At 34.3% G+C, this 25,072-nt stretch overlaps 2 protein-coding genes across 2 annotated transcripts in view; both read right to left on the bottom strand.

Annotated features, from left to right (window-relative positions):
* Window positions 1-12,286, bottom strand: part of LOC141838857 (sodium/hydrogen exchanger 8-like) — a 35,758-nt gene extending 23,472 nt beyond the window's left edge. The window contains exons 1-7 of the mRNA XM_074726457.1: window positions 11,913-12,286; window positions 9,847-9,897; window positions 9,681-9,772; window positions 8,489-8,566; window positions 8,227-8,384; window positions 4,674-4,775; window positions 4,481-4,598 (exon numbers count right to left, since the gene is read on the bottom strand). Coding sequence (XP_074582558.1) covers window positions 4,481-4,598; window positions 4,674-4,775; window positions 8,227-8,384; window positions 8,489-8,566; window positions 9,681-9,772; window positions 9,847-9,897; window positions 11,913-12,111 — 798 coding nt within the window. The 5' untranslated portion in view covers window positions 12,112-12,286. The remainder of the gene's footprint in view (window positions 1-4,480; window positions 4,599-4,673; window positions 4,776-8,226; window positions 8,385-8,488; window positions 8,567-9,680; window positions 9,773-9,846; window positions 9,898-11,912) is intronic.
* A 4,486-nt stretch (window positions 12,287-16,772) lies between these two features.
* LOC141838479 (sodium/hydrogen exchanger 8-like) overlaps window positions 16,773-25,072 on the bottom strand; it is a 52,506-nt gene continuing 44,206 nt past the window's right edge. Inside the window, exons 19-23 of the mRNA XM_074725971.1 lie at window positions 24,764-24,982; window positions 24,462-24,668; window positions 23,826-24,090; window positions 17,356-17,636; window positions 16,773-17,269 (exon numbers count right to left, since the gene is read on the bottom strand). Coding sequence (XP_074582072.1) covers window positions 16,934-17,269; window positions 17,356-17,636; window positions 23,826-24,090; window positions 24,462-24,668; window positions 24,764-24,982 — 1,308 coding nt within the window. The 3' untranslated portion in view covers window positions 16,773-16,933. The remainder of the gene's footprint in view (window positions 17,270-17,355; window positions 17,637-23,825; window positions 24,091-24,461; window positions 24,669-24,763; window positions 24,983-25,072) is intronic.

The raw sequence follows: 25,072 nt of genomic DNA, 5'->3' as shown, positions 1-25,072 counted from the left end.
GCTGAAAACATTAGGATGTTGAGAGTTAGCATATGGATGTTAGTTAAGGGTAACTAGTTCATTGGAAGTGACCTACCATGAGATTTCATGTGATTGTATGAATATGAATATCTCATTGCAGCTCGAGTGCAAGTTTCCTTCGACTTGAGGTATTCAAGTCATCTTAGTAATGGAGACTTATACTTTGACATCTTAAGCAAACATCTCTACGGAGATGTGGACCCGAAATAATTGGGTATAAGTTGTAATGCTTGAAGGTGTTTGAGTAGCTAACAGAGGATTCACCACTCCTTAATTAGGAGACATATACCCTATGATCATTTGTTAGGATTGTTACTCGTAAGTCTTTGACTAAAGCAATAACAGTCAAAAGGATAGTCCTCTTGGACAGTTGTTTTGAGTAACTTGAATCCTCCTGCGGAACTATAGCTTGGGCTAAGTGTGACATAGTCAGTCTAGCGAGGGCCGATACATAGACCATGTCCTAAACTAAACAGGTATAAGATGGTGAAAGGAACAGAGGCACGATCAACCGTAACTGCCGAAAGGTTCAAAAGTGATTTTGAAATCAACTGTGATTTTTTGATTAATTTGAAGTCATGATGTACTACTAGATATCACTCATGATCGATCCGTAATTAATGATTAATTATGGACGGCCAACATAAATCGAAAACCTATATGGTCACACGCACTACAAGTTTCCCCAAGAGACAAAAAATGAGTTTAAGAATTAGATTCTCAAATCGAAAGAAATTGAGTCTAGTTGGACTAGACAAAAGACAAATATGAAAGATATTTTATCAGAAAGAAAGCGCGGATGGGTTACGTCTTTTGAAGACAAAGTAGATCCTCTTTGGTTTAAATTATAAACCAAATTGATTTGGTTTTAATTAAAGTTGGTTTGATTTTGAACCAATCGATTTGGTTTTGAACTAAACTTGAGGTTAAAAGATAGGAGTTTGGTTTAACAGATTTTGTTAATATTTCTTAATAAAAAATTTTCTGTTAAACACTTATAAATATATCTCTTATGAAGAGTTATAAACAGGGATTCAAAACCTAATTGTTAGGTTTTAAAAATCCAAAACAAACTCCCCTCTTCTCTTGTCGTCGTCCAAGCAAACTCCTACTCAAGTTGGCGCTGTTCACTTTTGTTAGGGCTTCTTATTGCTGCTGGCCAAAGAACCTCCTCCAAAGGTCACTACCGATTTCTAATCCTTCAAGGATCAGTACCTCCCAAGGGTAGGTTGTTCCGAAGCCAAAGGAAGTTGCAAACTAACGGTGAAAGTAAAGAATGCGAGGAGAAGCAATAGTTGCTTCTCCACCGAAAGGTATCGCTTTTTTCTTTCGCTTTGGTTTTTATTTTGGGGCAATTATTGCCACTGGAACATCCACACCATATAGGTTCGCTGCCCCTTCTTGACAGCGAACCATACGACTTTTAAACATAGTGGTGTAATCCCCACAGTTCAATCAGATTCGTATCGCCGAGTTGCTTCGAGCCGTCAGATACAAAATCTAAGCGTAGGTCATCTCTCGAATCGCTTGTCTCCCCCTTCGACTAGTATCGCAGCAGAGACACAACACGTGACTTAGAGAAGTCGTCTCGAGGAGATCTCGATGTGGATACGAATAGAGGGAACCTTGCTCAAGGTTGTTATTTGATGTCGTTCCGGTCCGCATCATTCAAAAGGTATAAAATTGTTTGTCTTATTTACGATTATGTTTGCATGTGTGTGTTTCCTTGGATGGATTTTTGTGTAGTTAGTAATAAAATTGTTTATTACACTTCTCGTTGTCATAATTTGTGAAATCAAAATTTTAAATTACGTATGTAGAAATTCAACACTATCTCCCCACTACTCTCCCTCCCATCATTGCCCCCACCTCCTCTATTATCCACACTACCAACTCTAATCTATTGCATCCCACCTCCAATCTAGGACTCACCACCTCCACCACCTATTTTGGCAACAAGGTGGTGGAGCAACCCCAACAGATAAGCTTCACCATGCAAATGTCATTGCGACAAGAAGTTATGATGATGCATAAGAAGATTGCTACTCTAGGGGAGGTCAAGCTTTAGGTATTTAGGGATTTGATACTAAGTTTCTGTTAAATAATTAACCCTTGTTGAGTTGGCAATTGATGTAGATGACTTGGGCAAGTTGATGTTCCACCAAGTTAGTAACTTCGAATGAACGAAGGCTTCACAAGTGATAGATTTGTTATTGAAATCTAAATCTTGTGATAGATTTGAAAATGTTGAGACATTATAATAGATTTGAACATCTATTCAAAGCATGTGTTAGATTTAAATATTAGCATACCAATTACATAAAATCATGTTATATATATGCGCTTGCTTATCTAGAAAGCATAGACTGAGTTTAGCTACATGTACAATATTGAATAGCACCAACATCTTAATGGAGCATAAAAAAGTGAAGATTCAACTTACTATTGTATTGTTGGTGAAATTAGGCTAGCTTGGTCCTATCACCAAAATTGTGTTTTAATGTTTGAGCATTGTGTTTGTTGCTTGAATGTGTCAAGTAGGTTACAGTTGGCTATACTTAACATTGGATGAAATCCAAGGTCAAGATCAACTACACATTTGGCAAGGATGGGAAGACCAACAAGTAGTTGGCAATGGAGAAGTCCAAAGGGTATTGGCAAGTGATGAGAAGTTCAACAAGGAGTTGGCAAGATAGAAGTCCGACATGATGTTGACCATGGAAGTCCAGATAGGTTAAAGAGGACTCTATGTTTACTAAGTGATTAAGTATTAGCAAATTAAGGTTGATTGGATGTCAAGCTATAGAGGAAGTTCTAGAAGAGTGGACTGTAAACAAGCGAAAGTCCTAACAAGTCAAAGTTATAACCTGAGGCTAGGCAATTGGAAAATCTTGGTGGGTCGAAGTCCAGTAGATAATAGGCAATAGATGAAGTCCTGAAAAAATGATCTCTTGGCATTGTAAGTCCTATTGAGTCAAGCTTGACTAAATCTCAGAGACTAGGTCTTTAGGCAACAAAAGTTCAAGTAAGTCAAGGTCAAATTATACTAGGAAATAAGGAAGTCTCAAAGACATGGAATTTCTTAACATGACACAAACAAGTCTTAGAATGTTATAATCAGAGCATCAATTGAGTGAAGATATAGGTCAGTCACCTAGAGGTCAAGTCGACTGAGTAGTCAACTCAAACTGGGGAGCAAATAAACAAAATGTTGACTAGTCGATTGGACAATCAATTAGGCAATCGATTAGTACATGACCAGTCAATTGATGCAATAGGAAAAGAGTCGTTGGTTTACAAAGGTTGAGTAGCAACAATGAGCTACGGTACTTAGTCAACAAATGGGTTCAAACTAGTCAATTGATTAGCAAATTCTAGAATAGTGAGCAACTTATAAAAGGAGGAAAGCTTAGGAATTTTGACCTAAATCTTAGAGCTTTTTAGAGGTGAAGGAATGCAGGAGCATTCTTTAGCCTTTTCCAACCAAGCAAAAGAGCAAGAAAGCAAGAAAGCAACAAAGAAAAAGCACTAATTATTGTATGCTAATCTTTGTATTCCTATTGTATTGATGTAATACCAGGTATTGTAAGAGGTTTATCTACCTATAGATCCGAGAAGGAGAAAAGTAATGAAATTCTGAAAGTGATCCACCGAAGGATTATAGGTCGTGGGTAATAACAGGTGTTGAATGAAGTTTCTCTACCTATAGATCCAAGAAGGAGAAAAGTAGTGAAATTCCGGAAAGAATTATAGGTCGTGGAGTAGGAGTGATGGGGACTATCGAATCACATAAAACAACTTGCATTGTTTTGTGTTTTGAATTTGTTGTTTGTATTTTCCTCTATGCTAACTCAAATTATAGACACAGAATCAAAAGAAGTGAGCATCTATTCACCCCCACCCCCCTCCCCTCTAGTCGCATCCAACTGATCCAACACATAGAAGCATGCTATGTATATATGCCCGCTTACTTAGAAAGAGTTTAATACAACATTGAATAGCACCAACATCGTAGAGGAGCATAAAAAAATGTAAAGTTTCAAAATACTATTGTATAAAGTTTATCTAACATCTAAGCATCCTGAAATATCACCAAATATAATGAACTACTTAGAAGTATTGTTGAAGATAGCAAACCAACATTGGAAGCATTTAGTGCATATTCAACAAGATTCTCAAATATCATAACCTAGGAATGACTTGCATGATCAGTTAAGATGTATAATTAAAATTAAGCTCTGTAAGCCTTGCAGAAGGAACCAAACAAAAGTGAAAAAATACACGATCGAAAAATAATAAATTGTAACCAACATCCCATCATTGCATTACCTAGATGGACAAATTTATTTTAAGAACAAGACTTGAGCCTTGATTGATTAAACTTGTCTAGTAACTTAGTCTTCAGCAAGGTCTGTAAAGAAAATTCAACATAGGAAATGATAGACGTGTCTAAACTTACAGTGAAGAAAGCAATGTAGCTGACAGCTACAGTCAATGTGATCTCAATAACTGTGTCATTGAATATGAAACCCAACCATATCACAGATGCTATTCCAAATGCTAGGCCCATAGCTACACTGAAATTAGAAAATTCATAACCAACATTATATATTAACTTAAATACACTAAGATGAATAAAGTATATAACTTACGCTCCAAGTGAAACTTTTGATAGAAATTCAATAATTTCACCCACATTGAAGCTCTGACCCATGACTATTTGGTAGAATAACTGGAATACAACAATTGCAGTCCTGAAAAAGAATATCTTAGTAAATGGAGAAATTTCAGTCAATAAATGTGTCTATTAGAAAAAATTGGTGAATAATTGTGTATCCAGATAACAGATTATCAATTGGGTAAAGGTCTACTACACATTCTGGTGCAGTTAACTATGTCAATCAATTTATTGAGATGACTCCTAACAGTAGTCTGTGCATATCACTCTTGAAGAGAGGGAAGACCCCTCACGTAAGTGACTGGGCATTTTAAATTAGATCGGCCTGACACCTGAGCCCATGTTATAAGAGCAAGTTTGGTTGTCTTGGGCCTTAAACCTTAGTATATTGTGATATGAGATTGTTGAGAAACCCCCACATCGTCAGCATGTGTGTTTGTCTCTCCTAAGTGAGCAAAGGTCTCCAGCCTAGGGAGACAGGATTGCACTTTTCCCAGGGCCTGTTATATATTTCAATTTTCAAGCACTCAAAAGAAATAGATGATCTTCTCTTGTTATTTGGAGACAAATGGAATGTTCCAACATGGTATAATGTCTCATTCTCCATACCATATTGGGAGTAGGTATTAAGTAGAAATGAAAATCTAGGACGAATACAAGACTACATGAATAGGAAAAAGATCAGGTCACAATTCAGATTATAGGATAGGAGATGGGAATATGGGATCACACCCTATATTTATTCAATCGATATGTCTTGAATAATAAGGAAAGATCATCAAACCATAGGTAGCTCCCTCTGCCTGACTACATATGCATTACATAACACATTTACATATTACAACTTGCCCTTTTATATGTAGATATTATAGCAAAGTCCTCAACACTCCCTCCAGGATATTACAAAGTACCCAATTTGTTAAAATATCTTCAATTCTGGTATCTCTAAAAGGATCAGTTAGCAAATCCATCAACTTATTATTGAAATTAACAAAAGATTTAAAGTCCTTATATTATACATTTTTCTCTAGCAAAATTATACTCTATCTCTATGTGCTTTGTACTCTTGAAAGGCTGGGTGACTATCTTGGAAGAAACATGCATTATAGCTCAATTATCACAATATACATTCATTAGTTCAATAAGAGCAATATGCAACCCAGTTATTGTTACTTGAGTCAAACAAACTCACATATGGAAAGGGCCATGGTTTTCTATTTACCTTTGCACTTGATTTGACTACTAGGTATACTTTTTTTGTGAAGATACTAGATTTTTACCCAAAAGTACACAACTATCCAATGTAGAACAACAATCTATGTGGGTGATACCTAATTTCCATGGTTGCGTCTTATAGCATGAAAGCAACCTTAATGAAGAGATTGTTGGTTCCTCCCTTGTTGATTTCCCTCATGCAAATTATGATTCATCTTATAAATTTGCTTGAAGTGGACAATTACATAATTTGATGACTTTTCATATTAAATATCTTGAGACATGCTTGCTTTTATATATTTATATAACAAGCATGATTGTTAATTGATATATCTTAGTAGTAATGAATTCCTAATAACATGTCTTTCGGCACATACTTGGCACAAACATGGCACACATTTAGAGCAAGGATCACCAAGGGGATTGGGGTCTTATGATTGGAAAGGTTCCCTATGTAACTCATTCAAGGTCTTATGGTTTTATGATTGCTGATTAAGGTTCCCTATGTAACTTTTCGTCTAAGTTTTTATCTGTCAAATAAGCTAGAAGTTGATTTTTCTCATCTTATACTTAAGGTTTTATGATTGCTGATTAAGGTTCTCTATGTAACTTTTTATCTAAGTCTAAGTTTTTATCTGTCAAATAAGCTAGAAGTTGATTTTTCTCATCTTATACTTATTTCATATCTTAAGAGTGTGATTGCTTCTGCATGGAACTAGAAGCAATAGTTATATCTTATATCCTTCACTAATGAAGGTCTCTAACAACAAGGCCTTGCCTAGTATGACTTAAGAGGATCACAGGCCATTTAAGCAAGGATACTTGATGCCATAACCGGCTAAGAGGGACCAAGGCTGAGGGTATGCCCTGATAAACTAGGGAAAATTGATAGAGGTTGGACTGAGTAGCTTAGTAGCTTGATCATTGTGAGGAGAATCTAGTGATGTATCTAACTCATTGTAATGGCATACTCCATCATCTCATCTAAAGGAGTATTTAGTGGATAGATTTCAAGGAGTGATGTAATGGACAGGTTGTGGGCCATGGATGTAGGAGCAAGTCTCCAAACCATATTACATAATCTTGTAAGTATTTGTTAGTATGTCTATTGTGCATTTATTTTGATGACGTATATTTCACATTTTGATATCTTAATCGTACATGCACACATTGTCATCTGACAAACTGAATTAAATTATATTTCACATGAATTCAGGCATCTATCCCTCCTCCCTTTCTAATTGATTCCACGATCCTTAACACTATGTAACATTTATTTACCAAATAATTTTGATTCATTTTTATTTTTATATAAAAGAATTTGTGATACATATGACCGATAAAAAAGCGCAAAGAATTATCCAAAAAATAAATTCTAAAACCACATGTTGGTGAATAATAGAGCACCAATATTCATTTAGGGGCAAATGGGGCAAATTAGCTATTGCTAGTGTGTGGTAGTTATCCTACATTGATGAAAATCTATGATGGTCAAACCATATATGTAAATGACCATCTTAATTTTTTCTTACCAACTTCTGCCTAGTAGTTAGTCGCCATTTATACTATATTTACAAAACTGCTAATTTGTATTGTTGCCTTAATTCCATTATAGTAACTTTCTTGATTGCAACTTTCGGGTTTTAATGATCTTGCAAGTTCCTCGTCGTTAAATCAACAATGTGATGGTTCTTTACAAAACCATGCACAGAGATTTATTTCTTCTCCACAAGTTACCATGGCAACCAGCTTTACAAAACCATGCACAAAGATTTATTTCTTTCTCCACAGAGTTACTATGGCAACCAGACGACCTTACAGAATTGTTTGTAAATCCTTCACATTGGCCTTCCTAATCCACTGCCTTAACTGAAGATTCAAAGACCAGCTGGGTTTGTGGAATTCTTTATTTTCTGTATCCAATTTGGGTTTCCTAGGGGGAAAATTAGATATTGAAAAAAAACATCAAAAAATTATCAGCTTTTTCACCTTTTCAAGTATTATATTTTTTTTTTTTTTACAAATAAACCCTTTAGCTTAAAAAAAAGAAAAATACACTAGATAAAATACTATAAAATGAGAAATTTAGAAATGAAAACAGAAAATTCCCAAAAACAGAGTAGGGTCTCCATGCCGACACCCTTACTGTATGTTAGTATGAGTTGGTGTCATTAAGCATCAATCTGTATGGATTATTACCAATTGGTGCCCAGTTTTAAGCACTGCAAAATTGTATTGAAACCCATGTATGGATGAAATTTTTGTAAGGATGCAGCACAATATCTCAAATAAATGGCATGAAAAGGTCATACCCATCGTTCATGAGAGATTCTCCTTCAATTATTGTATTCATCTTTTTACTTGCTCCAAGTTCTTTCAGTAATGCAACGACAGCAACAGGATCAGTAGCACTAAGTAGCCCTCCCAGAAGCAATGATATCTTCCAATCCCAACCATAGGGAAAGGTAACCTGCAGCATTATTATCAAAGCTTGAAGCCCAACAGAGGTTTATAATTGTAGCAATGATGGACAAAGATGCCTCAAAGAATCAAGTATAATGGAAATCAGCACACTTTCACAGCAGCCCCAATGCAAAAGGTTGATATGAGAACGCCTGGTCCAGCAAGCAGCAGCATTTGCATCATGCATTTCTGTACCAACAGAAGTTTAGTGTTAATCTTGAGCAACTGCAAGCTAGCTCAAAGCACCATTTCTTTCCTAATGATGAAAGATAATTGTATGATACAGATAATTATATAAATGGCAGCAAACTCATCAATCCTCCAATTGAAATGGGAATAAGATTGTTAATATCCTACCTTGTAAATGAAAGGAACAAGAAACCAAAAATAATACATGATAGGCTTTAAATAATGCATAGTGCATTTTGGTACTTCCAATATCGTGGCTGGACCATAAGTACCATGATTTTGTATGAGTTTGGAGAATCAAAAGAACCAAGTTATCATTTAATGAGTCTTTTCTTCCATATAAATGCTTGCCCTAAACACCATGCTAACACTTCAACTCATCACTTAGAATTAGTCATGAGTTTTTTTGTTGTTGTTGTGTGGTTGCATTTCTCATGTAACGCATGTTCCCTAGTACTCTCACTGTAGTGCAATAGGATTACATGTTTACCGCTCATGATAATCACAGCTTCAAACCAATTAAAGTCCATTGATAGTGGAGTCAACAAAAAGAGAGGCAAATCAAACAACGCTCCTGACATGCAACCACAGTGTTTGCTTATTCATATAATGAATAAGTTCACTAATATTCTTACAACTTGAACCTTCAGTAAACAACATCATAACAATGTGTAAAAACTCTTATAGTCTTACAATTTGAAAATCCAATGGATGACATTGCAATAATCTTGTATACACAAATCAAATTGACTTTTTGTCTTAGTGTCTACCTTAATGATAACACAAAACAACCAATGTTCACTTATTCATATATGGTAAGTTCAGTGGTATTTAAAGTTTTAAACTGTTAGTGCACTTATGAACATATAATAGAAATAAGAACTTCTCCAATAGTGTTTTTTCTTTAAATTCTTTTTAATGGATTCATTGACCTTTGCTACCTTTCAAGAGTGTAGATTCCATAACAAGAGTAGTTATTAAATCTTTCACACTTCACTAAAGAAAGATTCCAGTCCAAAAATAAAGCTCCAGATATTAATCGACATAATCAACTATATGAAAGCATAGAGCATATAACCTTTTAATAATTTTCTATATGAAGATAGAATAATACCTTTATTTGGTGCACTTCCAATAAAAATGAACTCTCAAAAAGAAGAGCAGGAAGGAAAACAGCTAAGAGAAGATTAGGATTAATATTTGCCCCTGGAAACAACCCAGTAACCCTATCACAGTCAGATATATCAATTAGCATTAACTGCCAGTAGGTTAATACTTACAAAGACGGATGCCAGCTCCTAATTTTCCTAAATCAATGTTTGTTCCATATTCTGAAAACAAAGTAAATTGGATAAGAATTGCATAGTGGAGGAAGGCAACCATATAAGTTAAGATGGAAAATGAGTTGTATAATACCAAAAGCATTTAAGATTCCATCATAATATTGATTCAAGAATAACAGTCATACAGTGGACTACAGTGCTAAAATTGTCCACACACACTGCTTCAATCAATACTATCACTATAATAAAGAAAGTCATTTTCATGCTCTAAACTATAAAGCAGCTTGGAAGATTGCATGGAATACACAAAGATGACTGAATAAGCTAAGATAGATTGCATGATGTGGCTAAAATCATTCACTGAAGTGAAAGGACTCATATGGAAGCATAGCCCCCCTTTAATCCAAACATATGTTACTTCATTAAATGAATATCAGTTAAAAAAATTATCAAGATGTTGCCATCATTATAATAGACTAAGTTGTCTACATGCCCTAAAACAATTGCAGCATTGAATATACAAAGATGAAAAAATAGGATATGATAGATTGCATAATAGTCACTTGAATCATCAAGTGATGTGGTGCTTGAATGGAAACATCGTCCCTTTTTCCTTCATCAAACTTTTTTTTCATATTACATGAACATCCGGTGCAAAATTATCAAGAACTTCTATCTACAGATAACATTTAATATCTCACTGTGTATCAGTAGATTTAGTTGCAAACTAGGATGACCATTGGTCTAGAAGATCCAGAAGCTATAGGCTGTATTAATCCTTGAAATATCTACAATAAATCAGTCTTTCCTAATAATCTACAGTCTCTTCTAAGAATGGCTATATTAAACTAAAGCAACAATAAACATAACATGAATATCAGGAAGAACCACTCAAGTAGCATAATTGCCTCAAAGTTTATCTTGACACTTTGAACAGATCTTCTTATGCATTAAAGAACATTGGTCAATCTCGAGACCTGAGCAGTACTGTGCTTATATTCACAGTCACGTCCACATACATCTGTAAATCTTCAATCAAAAGGTATGCAGAACTACCAGCAATACTTTGATAAGTAACCAAGTGAGCAAATATGGTCTATGCACTCATTATGATCCTTGATTTAACAGTTCATGACCATTTTACAAATTTTTTGACACATAGCAAGAATGTCAGTATGCATGTCTTTAACAGAATGTGTCCTCCATGATACAACATTAAGAATCAGACAACAAGAACACCACTACATATGACATTATACAGATCTACATATCTTGAAATCATCAAATGACCAGAATATAAATTGTTCACAATCAATTGCTAGAAGCCTGCACAAAATACACATTGCAGGAACTTGCCTTCAGTATTTTGAAAGTGAAATATTTCAAATTTAGCATTTCCACTTACTAAAGATGTACCAAAAGAAATTGCCTAAATTCAACTTTTGAGCGGTAGTACCAAAAGATAATAATACTTGCTCTTTAAACTTTTGCACCTTCCAAATTAAATATTTCATTAAACTAAAGAGGCACAAGAAGGAATTTTAAGGCTAAATTGGATTTACTGAATGCACACTTATAGTAAAACTTCATCAAATTTTATGGAATAGAGTGTTGGGTTGTTAGGAACAACACATGCAAAAAAGTTAATATAGCATAAATAAAAATATTAAGATGGATGTATAGAGTTACTAAAAATGATAAAATAAAAAATAGTCATATCTAAGAGCAATTAATTGTAGCTCTAAATGATGAAAAATGAGAGAAAATAAGCTGAGATGGCATAGTCATGTTGAAAAAGGACCAATAGATTCTATATTTAGAGGAGAATCAATAATAGCGTGAGGCGCAAAGAATAGAGAGACCAAAGGAAGCATTTGTCATTATATTATAAATGGTTTAATCGATTTAAATATTTCTCAACTTATTTGGTAGATGGAAATTCTCCTCCACCATTTAGTATCAGAAAAGGTTATCAACAGATACAGCTCTAATCGCCAGATCGCTCATTCAAAAACGGAGCTAAAAAGGTATGGATCCATCAACACAAGCAAAATGAGACGAACCGATGGATCCAAGGCCGATGCCGAGGATGAGCAGCGCGACAGTGTAGGGGACGCGCGTCCCATTCAGTAGATGCCTCGATGCTATTCCGAGCAAGAGCGATATCCCGAAAAAGACCACGGCATCATCCGGCGACGGGCTCTCGTTCTGATAGAGATTCCCGGAGTCGTGAGGAGCAGGACCGTCCGCGACCGCCGCCATTCTTCACCTTCCCTGACCTGGGCAAGCCGGCGCCACCTCCAAATCCAAAACCTCGCCAAGAGATCGCCACCCCGGGCCCGACGAGGAGAGGAGGACAGCGAGATCTCGCAGCTCCCTCCCCGCCCTCCTTCCTCTACTTGTAAGATCCAAAGGGTTTGGGGGTAGTCTGCGACTGTGCCACCTTCTACTTGTGCAGAAGAATAAATAAAGAGAGGGAAAGAAATAGAAAAAGCAGCGGTCAGAATTCGAAGAGGAGGAGAAGAGAGGCGAGGGGACGGAACGACCGTAATAAAGTTTATAGTAATTGCCAACTTTGCCCATCGCGGGATGAAATAGAATATGAACTCGTGCGCTATTCGTTCTACTTGAGTGTTGTTCTGAATGGACGCTTTTTTTTTTAAGGGGACGAGAGAAGAGAGGAAAGGATAAATACGAGGAGAATAATTTTAACTTTTATTTGAGATAGGTTTTAAAGGAAGTTAAAGGAAGAGAAAGAGAGAAAGGTAGGTTGTATCTTTTCATATTCATGAATGGTTAGAATTTTTATACTCTAATTTAGAATGTAGGAAAGGAGATGGAAAATTTAAAAATATTTTATTTTAATATTATTTTTATTTTTAAATATTAATTTTTAAATTAATTTATCTATTTAATATCTCATTTTTTTCATCGTCGTTCCTCACACAACGCGCGTTGTTACCGTCCAATGTCTGATTGCTCGTATTCAAAATGTCGAATGTCGACTCTCATTGTAATCTTTTCGAGGACAAGATAAATAATCTTAATCTTTTCTTCTCTTTTAATGATAAAGACTTATCTAAAAAATATATATTATCTATTTTAAAATCTTCTATATCTCAATTTTTACATATAATATTGATAGAATTTTATAATTTCTCATCCTTTCTCTACCTATATTATCTTTTTTAAAAATTTTAATAATTTATATATTTAATCTTTTTTTTCCTTTCAAATAAGATAATACATATTACACTAATGAATCTTCTATTCTTTTAAATAAAAAATATAAATATATTATTTTCTCTTTTTTCTTTTCTTTTTCTCTTCTGTCTTTCATCCATCCAAACAGTAAGTCAACTTGTGAGGATAAAAGAAATAGCATTGTCATTATTCATGAATAGTGAAGTATTATTTCAGTGCGGGCTCATTTTCTTAATGTTCTGGAGTGCAAAGGATGTTTATGGTAAATTTATAATAATTTTTGAAATACAAGAAATATAAAATATGAAAACATAAACTTTAAATCCCAATCTAAATAGAGATTTAAAATCATGATCTTAAAGTCATCGAATCAATCTAATAATCAAGAAAAGAAATTGCAATACGATTTGATCTTCCATAGGAGTTAGAAAAGACGACTCCATGATTTCCTTCTATGAGTCACAAACAAATTTCAATACTTAAATTTATGGAGATCATACCTCTTATATATCATAAGTGTTCTACACGTATGAAATCCATATTTAATATCATAAATTTATAATTAATATATTAATTATAATAGTTTGTCCGTATTGACAAAATTCACGTGTTATGAATTAATATATAAGTCCACCTATGGGGAAATAAAATTCAACACTAAATATTATATTAAAATATACATTTTTAAAAACATACCACTAACAATATTTTTTATAAAATATATCAAAAAAGACCATTAAAATATATTTAAAAAATATATCTAACATACTCAGATGCAATATTTTAAAAATATATTTTTTGAAAAATATTTTTTAAAGTGTGCCCAATCAATCGTCATCTATCTGTTTGTGGGTCCCTTGACCGTGTGGCGGTGGGCCCACCCGCGAACGACTGAATCGAAAGGTGACGTTCCCATCCTTTGACAAAATGTAAATAATGGACTTATTAATGCAATTATTGCTCTTTGTTTTCTACATTTTTTTTTAATAAAAACCCTTCACCTTTGACTTTTTGCATTTAATAACTTACAGCGTGCTTGGTGATATTTAGTCTATTGTTCATATTATTTAATATTATTTTAGAGTTATTTGTAGTTGACTTGGGACTAATATAAAAGTGCATTGAATCGAGTAGCGATAATGGTCCAGTTATACTTTTTTTTTGTCATCAATTGTAATTTTTTGATTTATCTCCTCACAAATGGTCGTAGAACCGAGCTGACCGTGTGAAGCTGCTGGTATGGCGGATTTCACCTTTTTGCAAAAGAGTAGCGACAATGAGACTTTGAGAAATTTAAAATTTAGCTAAATGTGTTAAGGACTAGGTAGCTAAATTATTGAAGGGTCAAATTAGAAAGCACTATAAATTTTAACTTTTAAAAAAAGGAATTTGAATTTGATTGGATTTAAAAAAAAAGAGATAATTTTGTTTTACTCTTGTTTAATTTGTGAATATATATAAATAAAATAAATCATTAAAAATTTAAAATATAATATCATGCTGATTTATTAATATTCAAAGTCTTTAAAATTACAATATAAATATTTTAAATAAAATCTTTTTTTCTAACTAAAGTCCCTTCTACATTCAAAATTATTATTTTACCCTTATATTTCTCGAGTTATGTTGACAAGTTTAAAGTGGCCAAAATCTTTTTAAATTTTATATCACAAGTTGATTTTCTTGTACATTTCATTATAAGTTGATTTGTACATTGGTTCGAAAATTAGATTTTTTGGGGAAAAAAATCTTAAAATATCTTATTAGTAATAATCGATAAGTTAGAGTGATTAAAATGATTGATTTTAGACCATAAATCAATTTGTAAATTAACGAATGAGATGGCATTTTAATGATGATTTTAGAATGTAAGCGATAAAAAAGATAGCATTAAAAGCATAAAAGATATGTCGAAAAATAGATAAATTAAAATTAAATTCCTTTAAAATGTTTTAGTTTATTTCAAAAATAAAACCTAATGTATTAGAAAATAATTTATTTATAAAAAGCATTTTTTAAGAAAATTTTTTTCTAATAAAATAAACTATCTTATTATTTGGTTATATTACAAAAATTTAGTGAAAAGTATTTTTCAATGTGTGTATAATTTTTGTCCTCTGCAGTAAAAAGTTAAATCTATTTGTTAACGATCACTACAATTCTGTCCCACAGTAACCAACTTAAATATATCTTGGGGGCTATAATTTTTTTCCCTATTCCAAGATCAAGTTGATCGATAATTTAGCTTAACTCGATTGGTTATTTAGATTGAATAATTGGTTCATTTGAATAAAACGGACTCACCTAGCTACTTAAATAAGTTGACCCACTTAGGTTGACTATCACACTTGAGCCAACCATGTCACATGATTCGACTAGCTCGACTAGCCCACTTGATCACTTGGACTACCATGATGGCCTACCCACTTGCTCGCCCACTTAGCCCGACTGATCTGATTGACCCATCTGATCATTTGAACCACCCAGATTGGTTGCCCGTCTAGTCCAATTTGATTGGCTAGACGATCGGGTCAGACCGGCTAGCTAAACAATGATTTTCACTGAATAATTCAAAGGAATCCACATGAAAGTGGCAGCGTGGCTCCAACTAACACAATGGAACTTGATTCGCTCACAAGTATAGTTTTGCTCGGATTGTGGAGGATCGATCATAAATTTTTCTATTTTTTTCTTTCTATATTCCACTTTATTTAGACTTGGCTACTGAGAGATACAATCTGGAGGCCTCTCCTTTAAAGGATAGACTTTTTAGTCATTCTTCCTTTCCTTTTGGTCTTTCTGTTGAACTACGACTTCTAATATTTGTGGTGAAGTGATGTATCATCGCCACCATTCCACCTTCCAGTATCATTGTTCATAAAATCTGATATATGCGTCCCATGTGTGATGGTAAGAGATATAGTATTTTTATTAAATAATCAAATTTTAAAATTATATGCATGCAGCGTTTGAACAACTAATAATATTGGGACATTACGCTTCCTGAATTTATTTGGTGGGTGGAATATGAAATCAAACCATCTACTCCAAGATTAATTAGTGTAATCTAGATACATAATGTGTGTATATATATACTCCTAAGCAATGGTAAAACAATAAGATGTTCAGCGGTTTACCCAAATACTCACAATTGCTCCCAATTACGGCCACTTCAAAGTATTTTCCTTCAATGGGATGAAAATCTTAGAATGTTGGCTGCTAGATGCAAAACCGCAACCGATGGAAAACTTCCATAGGACTGAACTGTACTTCCGAATTTACCTTAACGACTAATAAAAAACTACCGTGAAACCAAACTGATCACCTCCAATACCTCTCTCTCTCTTTAAGGAGGTTCGTTAGTTGATCTGTTATGTCGATGTCCTATATGGAGAGGCCATCTAGAAGTTTAGTGAAACATTACTCTATGACCCTCAATTGCTAAACAATTGAGGGCCATGTTGGCCATGTTGAAGTTGAAAAAGCCTCAATAGACATGAAATATTCTTTGCAATCGGTTAAAGAGCTCATTTCTACTTCTACATAATTGATACGATTTTTTATTGATCCGCGCAGGTAGATTTCATGATTTTTTATTTCACATACTTAACTTTCATAATATCCAAATCACATAGTGTACTTTCATGATTTTGAAATTATGAAACTTAAATACGCAAAATGGATAGTATGGAAACCTATGAATGTGGTTCAACAAAATTACGTGGAAATACTTATTTCATGGAGTTCGGCCAACAATGATCTCAAGTTTAGGGAGAGGAGCAAAGTGCATTTTGCTCTCATAAAGGATATATAAGGAGTGTGTTTGGAGGTGTAAACAATATATAATACACAACATTTAGGAGCAAGTACCTGCATGCTTTTAACTATTTTGAGCATTTGAAGTTTCAGATGTCTGGAAGAAGGATAGATTGCTGAGGGAATCAATCCTGACAATGATTTCCTCATCTCCTGATTCGTCACTTGAGTTATCTTTGCCATCCTTTCTGATTTGTAATGGAGGGTCTGCACCCAATCTGCTAGCAGATCCTGTTGGAGCTAGCCTGTTTTTGAGACTACCACCCTCTGATTTAATAGACACAAGAGTTCTGGTATCGTTCACCGATCGCAATGGAAGGCTAGGGTATGACAGGCTGTGTGAATGATTCACTGATGAACCCATCAGGTCATTTCTGCAATGGCTGCTTGGGATATTGGCCTGCATGAAAGAACATTCAATTTGATTGTGAAATTGTTTATTACTTGTAAGGAGAAAAAATGGTGTTGGTTTATAGATTCACAGACCAAGCACCCATAAGCTGATAAACTAGTTGTTTGCTTGGCGGATTCTTTAGGATTCTGATGATCTCCTCTCCCCTTGAACAAATTCTCTGGCCAGCTGAGCAAACCGGCATGCTCCTTACTTAGAGTTCTATGGGGTTTACCAGATTGAGAAATCCATGAAGTGGTTCTCTTTGAAAGAGAAGCCTCAGTCTCAGGCACAGCAAGGTCAAAAAAGATCACCCTAGCCTTTGTTTCTACCTGGTAGCCAGAGGCAGCATGACAAAAGCTGAGATTGTTCACGCCTGCAATCAAACGAAGTAACTCAAAAGGTTAGCTCAAAAACTAAGAATGATGAAAGAAATATTTGCTTGCAACAAGCAACAGTTATTGAAAGGGGAACATGGCAAATACTGAATACACTTGGGAATACGAATAAAACGAAAACACAGTTCTAATAATGCTCAAAAACTGTTTCCAGTATTTTCTCATATAGTCCAATCCCCCATTTGTGCAAAAATAAACTGTTTCTTAGCAGTTATGTTTTGCAATGCTTGTACCTTAGAAGTTGTATAACTCTTGTCTCTTCGTAATAAAACTATAGGACAATTACACACAAGCAACTTGCAGTGTATATGAAAATGCATAAATCAATTTTATGATTTCGGACACTTTCCTTTTAGCAAATTCTGAACTGGAAGTTCTTTTCCTACAACAGACCCAAGCAGCCTGTTCAACCAGCAGATAAACACTTCGTTGTTTAAACCTTCTGGCTTCTACATACAGGAATTTTTCCTATGAAACTATTCATCAGTTGCACTGGTACTGCAATGATATGAATGACTTGTTATTCACTATTCACTGGGTTTCTAGTCAATAATAAGATCACATGAGAGAGATGGCTGAGTGAGGCGTAGCATTGGAACTATTGTTTACCACATGAGAGACTTGTTATGTAACTTTTGTTTACCAAAAGTTTGAATCCCTCTCTTTCCGTTTATCTTAGTTCACCAACGTTATTAAATCAAATCAAATAACAATTGATACCATCATCCCAACAAGAGGACTCTTATGTGATATAAATTCTCAAAAATTCTCAATTCCTGATAATATTACTGTGATAAATACAAATATTGAAAAAAGAAAGAGTACCACTTGTCCATTTATAATAGGTGAATAATAAAAAATCAGACCAAGGCCTTTAGATCTATTCATTTTTTTCTTTCAATAAAAACAGACAAAATTCTATGAAATTTTCTTCATTATTTTTGCGAGGAATATGTTTTAACTTGGGCAAAAATCTCGAAATTATAACATAGATATCTCTAAACTACTCATTGAGACAATCTTTGAACTTATTAAAATCTAAATGGCTTAAGCCCAACCAAGAAAAAGGGATGTTATGGCTATCAAGGTTCAAAATTTCAAATCATGCCAAAGTTTTAGACTTTGACTAGAACGATATTGTTTCGGTACCATATTGGTGTTTTGACATATAGTTTTGGTGGAGAATTAGATAGGGAAGGAAAGAGATGAAAAGGAAAAATAAGATGAGAACACATCTATATTCTTAAATCTTGTATGAAATGGTACAATTTTGACATTGTATTGCATAAACAAAAGCTAAAAAAATAGCAAACAATACATCTTTGTAGGATCTTGTAACACGCTAAAGGGGGGTGAATAGCGCGTTCTTCAATTGTCGTTCGTTTTTTCTATCAAAGATACTAAACAGCGGAATTAAATAAAGATGCAAGGACACGTGGATTTTACTTGGTTCTTAACCCCCCAGGGTTAGTACATCCAAAGCCTATGTACGGGAGACGCTCGTCCACTAATAGTCTTTTTTCCGAATGTTGTTCAGAGGCGGAGAAACCCGTCTTACAGTCCGATAAACAATAACAATAACTTAAATGAAAGGACAAGTAAGAAGGAATAAACCAAAAACTTGTTCGCCGATCTGGAAGTCCTAAGCGTTGCGCACTCTTCCTGGATCTTCCCTGATTGCAAGAATCTGGCCCCGTTCATGTTCAGAAACAACACTAGGAGAAGGAGATGGCTTGTGATTGATTGTACTGGTTGTGCACGTTCCCCCTCCTTTTATAGTACCTTCCGGTCGACTGGAATGCATCTCAGGTCGACCCCACGTATACCGTGATCATCTTTCTCCGCGGCTGACTTGGCCTTCCGGTCGACTGGAACCATTATTCAAGTCGACTCCAATCTGACGTGGCGGATCTGGATAGACTTCGACTTCCGTAGCGTTTATCCACCTCCAGTCGACTGGAACTAGTTGACTATCTTGACATGTTTTATATGTAGCATGTCAAGAAGTTTTGGATGTTAATATTGGTATGATACTATTCAACATAATTGACACAATAGCACCCAATAGATTACCGGTAATTTATCGGAATAATACATTTCGACTATGCTGTTCGGCATGATACTAGATTGTTGATATAGATTAAAAAAAAATCTGTAAATAATGAACTTATCCAACTGATTTCAGCTACTTGTATTTACACTAATGCTACAAAAGGAGATGCTAATGAAATGTGGTTTTAACTATAGCAAGGCACAAGGTGCAAACACACATTCTCGGTAATGGAATGCTCAATAATGGAGAAGAGTAATTTTTTAAAATAAAATATATTTGCTCTCTCTGAGCCATTGATCTCGCAAACAATACAAAAATGATGTTAGTTATTGAATTTTATCATATTTAAATATTCACATTTTAAATTACTTTTAAAATTTTTAGGTGACAAAATAAGTTTACTGAACCAGTATTTTAGATTTTGGAAGGTTGAGTTGAAGTCCAACTGAATCTAGATTGAACCCATTGTGTAGACATGGTGATAGTCACAAGGGTTCAAATCTAGATTTGGACTAATTTTAACCAGTTTAGGGTTAAATCAAATTTATATTTGGGATAGTCAAGTTCAAGCGTATTAGGTTACGTTAGTTAAGTTTTTAGTAGGGAGTAATATAAACACCTCCCTCCCTCCCTCTCTCTCTCTCTCTCTCTCATGTATTCCCCCTCTTCCTCTTGATTCATCTACTCTTCTCACAACACTATCGTCTCATGCCCTTTTCTACACGCCACCCTACCTTGTTCACAGCCACTATCAACCTCTCCTCCTTCAGAAGCTCTGTCACTCTCTCTCAATCTTTCTCTCCCTCTTGTCTATGCTTGCACAAGTAGCTACCTTTGCCACTCAGTCAGGATAGTTGTCACTGCATGAACCACGAGAGTTGTTGTTGTGACTTTCTTTCCTTTTCCCTCTCTCTCCTTTCTCTCTCTTTTTTGCCTACGCAACACTTTCCTCTCCCTCTTGTCTAACCTTGCACAAGCAGCTAGCTACCTTCACCACTTGGAACTAGGGCAACCAGAGACGGAGCTAGAAATTTCATATTAGGGGGCAAAAGATGTGTGCTTACATGAGTAGGGGCGTCATACATCTCTTACACTAAAAAATTGATTGGGGGTGGGGGGGGGGGGGGGGGGTGCCGCTATCGTCCCCACCTTCTAGTCGTCCCTGAGGGCAACTGTTGTCGCTTGGAGCCACAACAATGTCATCATGACTCTCTTTTATTTTCCCTCCCTCTCCTTTTACTCTCTTCTTTGCTCACCCAATATTGGGCTTTATCCTCTACTACATCATCATCTATATTTAAATAAATTTTATCTTATTTTATTGTTGTTAATCAAGTCTTCTTTGATCTTTCTCTTTCTCATTTAATGTGTATATTTGTCATAATTTTACATCGTCTAACTAAACCATTTATTGGTTAATGGTTCCACATAGACAAATGCAATAGTCCATTATAAATTAAATATTAAAGCAACAACAACAACCAAATCTAATCCCACTAAGTAGAATTGGTTATATGGATTCTTCTAACCATTAGGCTATATCCCATGCTATATTATCATCTATATTTAATTTTATCTTGTTTTATTGTTGATAACCAAGTATTCTTTGGTCTCTTTTTCTCATTTGTGCGTATTTGTCATAGTTTCGCATAAGCATTTATTGATCGTCTAAGTATATGTCCGTATTATCTTAAACGTGCTTCCCGGAGTTTTTCCTCAATATATGCAACTTTGAATTTCTCTCTAATGTTCTCATTTCTTATCTAATTCATCCTCGTATATCCGCGCATCAACCTTAATATCCACATCTCTGCGACTCTCATCTTCTGCTCGTGTGTTGGAGTAATAGTCCAACATTCAACTCCATATAATATAGTAGGTTTAACCACTATTTTGTAGATTTTTTTTTAAATTTTAGAGGTACTTTATGATTATAAAAAATATATGACGCACTCCTCCATTTCAACCATCTTGTTTGTATTCTATATAAGTCATCTCTTTTAACCCTTCCATCCTTTTGTAAAAATGATCCTAAATAGTTAAAGCTCTCAATTATAGATAACTCGTCATCTCCTATCGTAATAATTGTCTTATTACGTCTAATAATGCTAAACTTAAATTTCATATATTCTGTCATTACTCTACTAAGTCTAAAGCTTTTTACTTTCAGTGCTTCCTACTAAAATTCGAGTTTAGCATTTACTTCTTGATGTGCATCATCTACCAAAATAATATCATCTGCAAACAACATGCACCGATAACGTGTCTTGAATGTGTCCAGTGAGTTCATCTATAATTAGTGTAAAAAGATAAGGACTTAGAGTTCATCCTTAATGTAATTCTATTTTTATAGAAAATGCTTCGATTAATCCATTTGCAATTTCACTCTTGCCATTACATCTTTATACATATCTTTAATTATTTCAATATACATACTAACACCTTTCTTTTCTAGATTTTTCCACACAATTTCTCTCGAGACTTTATCATAAACTTTTTCTAGGTTGACGAATACCATGTGTAAGTCTTGCTTCTGTTCTTAATACTTTTCAATTAGTTGTTTGAGAAAATGTAAAGCTTCTATTGTCAATCTTTTTGGCATGGATCCAAATTGATTTTTAGTCACCATGATCTCTTTCCATGGTCTTTTTTCTATTATCCTTTCCTAAAATTTCATAGTATGATTCATTAGCTTAGTACCCTATAATTCGCATAATTATATACGTCTCCTTTGTTTTTATATAAGGGGATTAGAGTACTTACCTTCCACTGATCATATATTTTTTTCATTTTGAATATTAGGTTGAATAATTTTATAAGTCATTCAATACCTTATTTCCTTAGCCACTTCCATACCTCTATCGGAATATTATTTGACCCAATTACTTTTTCATTTTGCATCGCATTTAGACTTGTTTTGCTTTTGAAATTTGAATTGTACAATAAAAATTTAAAATTCTATACTCCTCTAGCTTAAATTACCTAAGTTAAATTGAACACCTAAACTTTCATTAAAAAGTTAAAAAACATACCACTTTCATCACTTTTTTATTTCCTCATCATTCACTAGTACTCTATTGCATTCATCTTTAATGCATCGTACTTGGATAAGATCTTTTGTCTTCCTCCCTCTTAGTTTAGCTATTCTATAGATGTCTTTTTCCTTTTCTTTTGTACCCAACTATCGATATAAACATTCAGAAGTTTCATTCTTGACTTCACTCACTGCTTTCTTGGTCTTTTTCTTAGCTACTGTATATTTTTTAAAGTTTTTCTCATTTTTACAAGTGTATAACAACTTATAGGTTGTTCGTTTTTTCTGCACTTTTTCTTGTACTTTCTCGTTCCACCATCAACATTTTTGGTGGTGCACATCCTTTTAACTCATCGAGTACACTCTTAACTATCATTTTCAACTTTAATGTCATCTTATCTCATGTCATATTCGAGTTGCATATATTTCTCTTAATACTTGTACTCCTATCCTCTTCTTAATATATTTTGTTTCCTATCCTTTAACTTTTATCACTTGATTTTAAGAGTTGTGCATGCTGGCCTTCTATTAATATTATGCTTGAAGTGCATATCTAACACTATTAACTTATATTGGATAGTTAAGTTTTCTTTAGAGATGATTTTGTAATCTCTATAAATCTTTCTATCCTTTCTTCTAACCATAAGAAAATCACTTTACAAATTAAATATTAATATAAATCAATATTTTTCCTAATAACTAGAGCTATTGGAGTAAGTGGTTAGCCAATCAACTTTAATTTGCATATCAGATCAAGAGGTCGAAGATTCAAATCCTACTTTAGTATAAAAAAAACATGAAGGAGTGAGGGAGCATATTGAAGGCTCAACATCCCACAGAGATAACTGCAGTGGTCTATTGAATTTGATATCAGATCAAGAGGTCGAAGATTCAAATCCTACTTAGTATAAAAAAACATTAAGGAGTGAGGGAGCATATTGAAGGCTCTTCATCCCATATAGACAACTGCAGTGGTCTATTGTAAATATAAATGTAAATTGGTCCCTTTCCTATTGGCTTGAGCTTTTGGGATAAGTAGTTAGCCAATAAACTTTAACATACATAAAAGAAATGTAATACCTGATGACTCTAAACCAATAAAGCTTTGTTCCATGTGTAAGGAAAGTAATGCAGCTGGGGATGTTATCAACTGTTCAGTTGAATCTTGAGTCTTTAGAAATCCATCTAATAAAAAACCAACAGACCTTGGTCTGATTTCTACTACTTCTCCTCTTATGTATATGTTCATACTTGATCTTTCAGCAATAAGACTCCTCAATTCTTGCATTGTCATTTTCTCAAATATTTGAGGAAGTATGGTTTTAGCAACAACTATAACACTTTCCTGCAAAGTAAACATCAAATTGTAAAAAAATAGAAAGGGACACATGAACTCGAGTAACTTGAAAGTTGAAACATTAAAGGAACTGAAATGCTTAACTAATAAACATGTTTTTCATTCAATTATTATCAGTGGGAACATTGCAAATTTATTATTAGTCAGAACATAACAAAAGATCATGATTGCAGAAGTGTAGTTCAACTGGCAACTACATCAATCACATTCTCGTTAAATATTTATACTACCTCATATTACATATCTAGAAATTACTCTGAAGAGGAAACTTTAATTCTAGCGACATACCTGATTGTCAATGAAGATAAACTAGAAGTAATAAATAAAGAGAAACATGAGTACAGTGTATAATAGTATACCTGCCAAAGAAAATCTTCAATAGCTGGATCTGATCTTAGCAGTGAGAGTATCTTTTCAGAGTCAATGAAAAAACAATGGACAACAGAGTCAGTAACCATGTCACAAATAAATGCCTTCCCAATTAGCACTTCGTATAATCCCAAAGTAGTTCCATGTGAGAAGGTTGGATGCGATGCATGCTTGTTTGTCAACTTCTTACTTGTCCACTGAGGAGATAAACATTTGTTAAATACCAAGATACAGTTGAAGTGAAAAGAAGAGCTTAACTAAAGAATAGCACATGGAGGACTTTGGATCTAACCTTCACTACTCCAATTGATATGAGCCATATTCCAGTGGGCTTCAAACCCTCTTTATACAAGTTTACACCATGTAGTATTATTGTTTCCCTGGTTGAATTTTCAAGAGGCTCACGGATACTAGAGGGTAATGCACCAAGCAAAGGATGGGAATTTAACAGCTCACTGATTTTTGGCATTTCAACCATAGGTGGATTTCTTAGAAGCTTTTTTAGGTCAGTCTGCAAAGTCAGTAAAATTAGCATTGCATAAGTGGAGAATTAAGGAATTTTGAAGGATGGAAATTTCGCCAATGTGAGACAGGGATGTTT

The sequence above is a fragment of the Curcuma longa genome, chromosome 11, assembly GCF_044706935.1.
Source record: "Curcuma longa cultivar G26 ecotype Majalengka, Jawa Barat chromosome 11, ITB_CL_G26_1.1, whole genome shotgun sequence".
Lineage (NCBI taxonomy): Eukaryota > Viridiplantae > Streptophyta > Magnoliopsida > Zingiberales > Zingiberaceae > Curcuma > Curcuma longa.
The sequence above is the reverse complement of the archived record's forward strand: the minus strand, read 5'-3'. Positions and strand labels throughout refer to the sequence as shown.